Source organism: Crocuta crocuta, unplaced genomic scaffold (genome assembly GCF_008692635.1).
Source record: "Crocuta crocuta isolate KB4526 unplaced genomic scaffold, BGI_CrCroc_1.0 scaffold337, whole genome shotgun sequence".
Lineage (NCBI taxonomy): Eukaryota > Metazoa > Chordata > Mammalia > Carnivora > Hyaenidae > Crocuta > Crocuta crocuta.
Genome location: NW_027528873.1, coordinates 3,167,912 through 3,176,437, shown reverse-complemented (window position 1 = coordinate 3,176,437; position 8,526 = coordinate 3,167,912). Strand labels below are relative to the sequence as shown.

Here is an 8,526-nt window from a genome sequence, read left to right as displayed (position 1 = left end):
TCAGGTGCACGCACAGTGAGCTGGAACCCAAGGTCCCTGGGCATGGGGAGCCTGGGGGAGGTGAGTGACATAAAGGCTTTCTCCCCTGCAGAGGAAAAAAGGCAGAACTCTGCAGATTGGCTGTCAGGATGCTGGGTGGGCCCAGGGGGGTTCAGGACAAAGTCCACCCCAAAGTCCCCACTAATGATGACCCTGGGCTTCTTGGAACTGCCCTGGGGCTGGGACATGGGGAGTGCCCAAGGCATAAAGGGTGGCTTCCAGGACACTGGGGAAGGTCTGCCCAGACCTGTCCTAGAAATCAGAGGCGACATGTGATAGACTTGGGTGTACATTGGGGTGAGGCTTACAAAAGGGACGTGTGGGTAGAAGCAGACAGATGGGCACTAGTAGGGAAGGGCAGAATCATCCCACTCCAGCTGGGCTTGCCTGGCTCCACTCTGCCCATGTCTGCCCCTTCCCATCCCTTCCTCCTCTTCTTCCTCTTCGCTGTCGTCTGAGTCACTGCTGCTGGAGCTCACATCTTCTATTTCTTCCTCTTCTTCCTCCTCAGTCTCTTCTTCCCCATGCCCTGGTTCTTCATGTTTCTAGACGTAGGGAGAGAAGGGACATGCTCATCAGGGGCTGATCAAAAGCTGCTTTGGAACTTAGATGTTTCTCCCTCTATTAAGGGAATATTTTGGGCCCCGTGGATTCCTTTCCCTTCACGCTAAATCCGTGGGACTGGAGACCTGCCTCCTGTCGGGGAGGTCCTCTGGTAAAAGGGAAATGGGAGGGCTAAGGACAGAGAAGAATTAACAAATTCCAAGATCTGGACTCAAGGTAAATTACATGTTTTAAACACAAGATATCAAAGCCCATCCCTTCCATCGTTTAAAGAACTTTTATGCTAAGGTTTGCTTTCTGGCATTTTTGAAGCCTGCCTGTATGGAACTTTCCAAGTCTTAAGTGTTTGCTTTTCCATGAGAGAAAGAATGGTATTTAAGTTTATAGCCTGTTTCTTTTTTTTTTAATTTTTTAATGTTTTATTTATTTCTAGGAGAGAGAGAGAGACAGCGTGAGCAGGGGAGGGTCAGAGAGAGAGGGAGTCACAGACTGAAACAGGCTCCAGGCTCTGAGCTGGCAGTCAGCACAGAGCCCGACGCGGGGCTCGAACCCACGAACCGCAAGATCATGACCCAAGCGAAAGTCGGACGCTTAACCGACTAGGCCACCCAGGCGCCCCGCTTATAGCGTGTTTCTAGGTGAGATATATTCTCTGAGAGCAGAAGGTCTTCCAAGCCAAGACTCAGGTGTATTCCCCCTCAGAAATATTCCCTTGGGAAGGACAAAGTGGATGGTCCTCATTTTCCATGCTTTCCTTCAGCCTCTGAGACTTGTGTCCTCAAACTCAACCCTACGCTTTTCCAGTTCCATTCCCCCTACCCTTCTGAACAGTTTTTTGGTGATTCTGAGTTGATGAAACAGCCATAAAAGAGGTTTGCTCTTGTGTGCTCGTGTCCCCTCTCTGGAGTGGCTTCCCTTCTACTGTGCCCTGCACCCATCCTACCTCATTCTTCATGGCCTCTCTCAAGCTAACCTCCTCCAGGAAATCTTTGCTGAACACTCGAGCCTCAATGGATCTCCCTACTCATGCTTCACTGACCATTGGAATCAGCGAGTTAGCCCTTGGCAGGAACACTCTTGCCTGGTACTCACATTGTTCTAGGCATAGTGGCTTATTTGCTGCACCTAAGGCTCAGCTCTCTGAGGGAGAAATGCTGGCATTTCTGCAGTGGTGCACTCAGCATTGTACCTACACCCCACTCCAGGAGAGGCTGAGCTGCATTGGCACTCTGGCTATGAAATTGGAGCAGGAGGCCAACTCAGGGGGACCCTGGGGACCAAACCGGGAGAATCTTCATTTCTCAGTGACTTTCCTTATCTTCCCTTCCTTCCTGCTTCTGTCTCTACCACCACCACCACCCCGGGCCCATGGGCAGACCACAGGGTACTTTGATATTAGTATGTCCAGAGCTGAGGTCTTAGGCCCTCAGGGGTGGATGCCGGAGGCTGCTGGCTAACTGAAAGTTATAAATGTTAGGATCTGGTAACCTTGAGCTGAATATTGGCACTACCATTACCAGCTATATAAGATTGAGCACTTTTACTTTCTTCTCAGAGTTGGTTCCCACCTTAGTAAATGAGGATGAGGACTCCTACTTCACAGGAGGCTGCAAAGATTTGTGCAGTGTCTGGGATAATGGGGACTCACTGAATGGCAAGTATTGCTGTTGTATTTTTGTTTTAACCTGTTCTGAGCCCTTAAGTGAGCTCTGCAGGCAGTATGGAGCAAAGCCATCTAATTTACACTGTTAATCAAAAATTCAATACTGAGTTTTTAAGTGTTAGTCAGCTCTGAGTTAAATACTATGGGGGAGGCAGGCAAGGGAGAGACAACACATGGCTGCTTGCCTTAAGAAATGTCTGGTTCTGTTCGGAGGGGGAGAGCAATTCACACATTTTTAATCAGTGAATGCAGCTGGTAGGAAAGTATGGTCCATGCAGGTTGCATGGGCTGGGCTAGTTGGGGCAGGGCTTCCAGCGGAGGAAAGATGGAGCTGGTGGAGGGGAAGCATCCTGCCCCAAGATCCCAGCCCCTGCATGAGGATCACCTCCATGGGGTTGACTGTGATAGTGAGCGCAGAGTCGTCCCAATCCATCTCAGCCTCCTTGGCAGCCTCAGTCTCCTGGGTGAAGTGCTGGTGGGCAATCCGGACCCGGTACACGCCCATGGCCACGACAAACACCAGCATGCACACGGAGATGATGATGACCACTGTGGCGATGCTTGGGACCACTGGAACAAGGAAGGAATCCACATGACATGGTGAACGGAAGGACTAAACCAGTCTTGGGATGGAGTGTGAATGAAACATCCATGTGTAGGTTAAAATCAGCCCTACCATTTCTCAGCTCTAGAACTCTGGGCCAGCTCCTTACCCTGTCTGGGCTTTCTTTTCTTCACCTGTATAATGGATTTAATAATTCTTACCCCATGGTGATGGTGAGAAGTAAATGAAATATCTGATGTAAATTCTTTCTATCTCTTGCTTTCCCTCCCTCAAATTCTAGGGCACCTTCCACTGAGAGCCAGAAAACTGTGGAACTTCATAGGGCTGGAGTGCCCACCGGCCAGTAATACAAACGGCAAGACTAGAAGTATGATTGGGAGACCCCAATATGGTGTATGTATGCATGAGTGTGAGCATATGAAGGGGTTCATGGAAAGCTTCACACAGGATGTGGCTCTGAGTTAGGCCTAAAAGACTTGGAAGATTTTACCCTAGCACTCTGTACTAAATTTTGTTATGATATATTGTGTGTACTTCTTTCCCAGGCCCCTTACTGAGGCTGTGAGTACTTCAGAGGCAGTGCCCTCAGCTTTTCCATTTCTGAGTCCCTCCTTCAGCTTGGGTCCCTGTGGCTGTTGCACCATACCTGTTAGCGGATGGTCTTGAATCACAGTGATCACTTGATATCCTGAGGTCCTTCCTCCCAGGCCACTTACCTGAACTGCGCTGGATGCTACTTCGGACCTCAGGGTGGTGGACAGACTGCAGGAAGGGAGGCTGCACGATAAGGTGGCTGACATGCTCCTTGTCTGAGATTCTGACCTCATGGAGGACGCTGACCTGGGAAGAGCAGGGAGAGGTGCTGCTGACCAAGAGTGGCATGGGGGCCCAAACAAATGGGGAACAAGTGGGTGAGTCTGAAATTCCCTAATGATGACAGGGCTCACTCACCTCAAGGTTGAACTCATTACTGGTATAACGTCCATTGAGTTCTGAGCACTTGATTCTGAACCGCCGGGACTCCAGGGAAGCCGGATGCCAGTTGCGATAGCGGATGTGATGCAGCACTTGCTCATAGCGGCTCATGGAGCCCACACCTGTCATAAGAAGGCAGCAGATGGGGAAGACAGGCTGTGGCTGCTGAAACTTGAGGATCTTCTGAATTTCAGATGTTTAAGGGCAGACAATCTGCAGGCATAGAAGTTCTAAGGACCCAAGTAAACTGACCCATGGATTTCCCAAATACGTTAGGCTCTGACCAGAATGTTTGGCCTCAGTCTGTCAAATGCTGCTATAATATGTGTTAAGATCAAACATTATGAGAGAAAGCATGCACCTACTTTCTGTAGATGTCCCCAGGAATGGGAAGTGGGCCAGGTCTACAAGATACTGGAGTAGTTCACTGAAGGAGGGGTTAGAAGTCCATGCTCTGAGATCAAGGGTCTCCACATGACCCCTATTCCACAGGTGCCAGAGTGCCGTCACACTCATGACTTGCATGAGGGCACTCTGAGAGGAGACCACCAGGTGAAGGAGCCAAGTGTGGCCTTACCATAGATGGAGTAGCCTGCGGTGGAGTTAGTGGCATCCAGGTGTCGCTGATGGAGCTCACTGTGATTGAGCTCTAAGCATTCCTGTCTTGGGTCCAGGTCCCCTCCAAGTACCAAAATGTCACAGAAATCTAGGTTATGAAGCATTTCTTCTAAGACTGCTGATTTGGGGGCTGAGGGAAGACAGACACATGGGAAACACAGGCATGAGGACAACTCAGACAGTAGGCCTTGTATGTCATCTTCCTCCTCTGTGACTCACCCTTCAGGGTCAGGCTTGGTCAGGAGAAGAGGTTATGACATCCCAACCAATGCCTTGACTGCTCAGATGAACCAGGCAGACCCCGAGTGGGGGGGCATGGGTTTGTGTGAGAAGCATGAAAATAGCAGTCAAAACATGAATGTGAAGACCAGCTCTGCTACAGAGATGCTTATACTGTTAGAGAAACTACTTACCTCTCAGTTTCCTCATCTGTAAGGAGAGTGAGGGTCTGGAGAGGATTGCAGATTGTGTCTGTCACCCGCAACAAGCCCTGAGTTTTTCAAGGGTAGAGGCACTTTTTATGAATGACTCCTCAATATCTAAGCCAGGGGCTCATATAGAGTCTATCACTATGCATTGTTAATATAATTAAATGGTTAAGTAAACTGGTTAGTTGGCAAGCTTCTGGTCATTCTAACAATCCTTGCCTGGTTTTAGGACAGCAAAGTTCCCAAAGGGATGTCTGAATATTTGAATGCTAGACAGGCTAGCAGTCCTAGCTTAAAGGTGATGGGGACTTTTGGGGAGGATGGCAGAGTAGGAGGACCCTAAGCTCACTTTGTCCCATGGAAACACCTTGATAACACTACATCAGTGTAAATAACCCAGAAAACAATCTGAAGATTGGCACAACAGACTCCACAACTAAATGTAGAGAAGAGTCCACATGGAAGAGGATAGGAAGAACAGAGATGTACTCAGGAGCTAAACGAGACCGTGGGAGGGAGAGATGCCATGGGTACAGGTAGGGGAAAAACACAGATCCTCAGACAAGGCACCCCAGGGATGGGGAACCTGCACAGAGAAGATGAATCCCCAAACCATTTGGCTTTGAAAACCAGCTGGGCATAATTTCATGAGTTCTTACATTTAGCAGGGCTTAACACCTAGAACATTAAAAATTAGGGAGTTTGGCTATGGGGGAGCCAGAGGGTGACCGGAAGCTCAGTCCCTGTCCTTCCAGAACCAGCACAACAGCCCATGGGGATACAGCATAGAAACAACAGTTTGAAAAATGTCTGGGGGATACAGAAGGGAGATTTGTTAACTAATCTCAGAGTATGTGCTAGAGGCACAGAGATCATTGGGAGACTGCCCCAGGAACAAAGGAGCTGATAGGCACCATTTCCCTCCCCTGCTCCCCAGCCTACACACACAGACACCTGCAGGAACGAGCACAGCACCAACATATTACCTAACGTGCTAACTGCATCTTCCCCCCAGGTTCAGCTGCAGATAGGCCCTCTCCAGGCAGGCCTCTGCTCTAGGTCCCCTCCCATAGCAGATGTACTTCAACCTTGCTAAAACCAAGTGCCATGCACTAAGTTCTCCTGATGACTGGCCCCCTCCAAAATGCCCTTGGCTGGAGCCCATCCAAAGCGGTGCCACAAGCCTGGCAGTGTGTAAGCAACCCCAAAAGGACCAGCACCACTCCAAAGTGATTCCCGTCCTGGAAAAGGGGAAGATAATCACACATACCAGCCAGACTGCAGCCCTAGCAGTAGGCTGGGGGCAGGTATCTGGTCTGACTGTAGGCCCCATCCACTAACAAAAGTGTCTCAGACGGGAGCACACACAACATACACATAGGAGACATTCCTGAAATGCCAGGCTGTGGTCAACATGGGGCACTACAGGACCTCTCTTTCATAAGGCCACTACTTTCCAGAGCAGTACATGTAGCTGACATTCCTAACACACAAAAAGACAAAATGAGACAGGAATATGTCCCAAATGAAAGAACAGGACTAAATAACAGCAAGAAGCCTAAACAGAAATGAGAAGAGTGATATCTGTGATGGAGAATTTAAAGTAATGGTCCTAAAGATACTCACTGGACTGGTGAAGAGTGGAGGACCTCAGTGAGATCCTCAACAAAGAGAAAACCTAAAGAACCAATCAGATGAAGAACTCAATAGCTGACAATAAAAATACACTAGATGAAATAAATGGTAGACTAGAGGAAGGAGAAAGGATCAGTGACCTAAAGAACAGAGTGATGAAAAGCAATAAACCTGAACAGGAGAGAGAAAAAAGAAAAGAGACTTAGAGAACTCAGTGACACCATCAAGCATAACACCATTCACAATATAGGGATCGCAGCAGAAGAGAGAGAAAAGGGGTAGAAAATTTGCTTAAATAACAGCTGCAAAATTCCCAAATGTGGGAGGAAAACCAGAAATCTAAAACCAGGAAGCACAGAGAGCCCCCAATAAAATCAACCCAAGGACGTTCACACCAAGATACAATAATTAGAATGACAAAAAGTAGTGACAGAAAATTTTAAAAACACCAAGAAAAACAGATACAAGGGAAGCCCTATAAACTATCAGCTGATTTTACAGCTGAGAGTGTGAATANCTGAAAGGGGGAAAAAAAAAAAAACCCCTGCAACCAAGAATACTCCATCCAGCAAGGCTATCATTAGGAACAGAAGGAGAGAAAGTTTCCCAGGCAAACAAAACAAAACAAATGAATTTATGGTGACTAAACCAGCACTACAACAAATGTGAAAGGGGATTTACCGAGTGGAAAGATTGTAAGTAGAAGAAAGAAATGTAGGAAGCACAAAAGCAGTAAAAAAAATAAGTATATCTGTAAAAATCAGTCAAGGGACTCACAAAATACTGTAAAGTATGACACCATGTACCTAAAATGGTGGAGGTGGAGAGGAGTAAAGAATGGGTTCAAACATAAGGGACCATTAACTTGATATAGATTGCTATATGCAGAAGATATTATATACAAACCTAATGGTAACCACAAATCAAAAAACCAGAACAGATATGCAAAAAATAAAGGACATCCAAGTATATCACTAAAGAAAACTAACCGTGAGAGAACAAGAGAAGAAAGGAACAGAGATCTACAAAAACCAACATAAAACAAGTAACAAAATGGAAGGGTACATACCTATCAATAATTACCTTAAATGTAAATGGACTAAATGCTCCTAAAAAAGACACAGGATGATGGAATAGATAAAAACAAGACCCATCTATATGCTGCCTATGAGACTCCTTTTGGGGGAGGAGGCAAGATGGCGGAGAAGTAGGGCGCTCCATACATTTCATTTGCCTCCATCTCTCAAACGGAGAAGGCCTGAAGCCATAGGAACCCTTGCAGAATCCAGGAGTTTGGGAGGAAACGGAGACAGAGTCTGCTGAGAAAACCTTATAGTGTGAGTGCGAACTGGGGAAGATAAAAACGGGCCAGGACCAAAGACATGGAGGGAGGGGCGGGGGCCCCCTTTGCGGGGAGCCGCGGGGAGTCTAGGGGTAAAGAAAGAGCAGCTGAAACTGCTCAAGAAACTGTCCCTGTCCCTGTCCCTGGAGAAGAGAAAAACCTCGGCTCAGGACACACAGGGATCCGGTTTCCAGCTGTGCAGCTGAACTTGAGGTGGACTCACTGGTCCCAGGCAATGCAGGGAGAAACCCTCCTCTGCTCGCCAGCTCGACCTGGAGGGGAAGCTGTGGTTCCTGAAGCCGCTCAGCCACTCTTCTTGCTCAGCTAGATTCCCAGTGGGGAGGTGGCCAGCTTGAAACTGCTCCGAGGGATTTGGCCTGTGGGTTTATATTTTGGGCTGTATCAGTGGGGCTGGCAGAGTAAGATCTGGAAACGAGGCGTGACTTGGGACATAGAGCACGGCCCACCTTGGCTATGTCCACAGCACAGGGACATCAGACCCAAAAGAATGAGTTGCAAAGCTTGGTTCGAGAGGTGACTGGGGCGCTACCATTTTTCTCCCCACAACCACCAAGGTGGGACCTCAGGGAGTGGCCAGAAGGATGCAGTGGAGGCTTGGAGGCTAAGACCCACCTACACCAAACCACGCCCATCCCTGCTAGAGAGCTTTTTTTTTTTTTTTTTTTTTTTTAATACG

At 48.0% G+C, this 8,526-nt stretch overlaps 1 protein-coding gene across 1 annotated transcript in view; it reads right to left on the bottom strand.

The window, feature by feature from the left end:
* Positions 1–310: 310 nt before the first annotated feature.
* Positions 311–8,526, bottom strand: part of CLSTN2 (calsyntenin 2) — a 395,679-nt gene continuing 387,463 nt past the window's right edge. The window contains exons 13-17 of the mRNA XM_077756665.1: positions 4,384–4,554; positions 3,783–3,928; positions 3,548–3,671; positions 2,652–2,836; positions 311–584 (exon numbers count right to left, since the gene is read on the bottom strand). Coding sequence (XP_077612791.1) covers positions 384–584; positions 2,652–2,836; positions 3,548–3,671; positions 3,783–3,928; positions 4,384–4,554 — 827 coding nt within the window. The 3' untranslated portion in view covers positions 311–383. The remainder of the gene's footprint in view (positions 585–2,651; positions 2,837–3,547; positions 3,672–3,782; positions 3,929–4,383; positions 4,555–8,526) is intronic.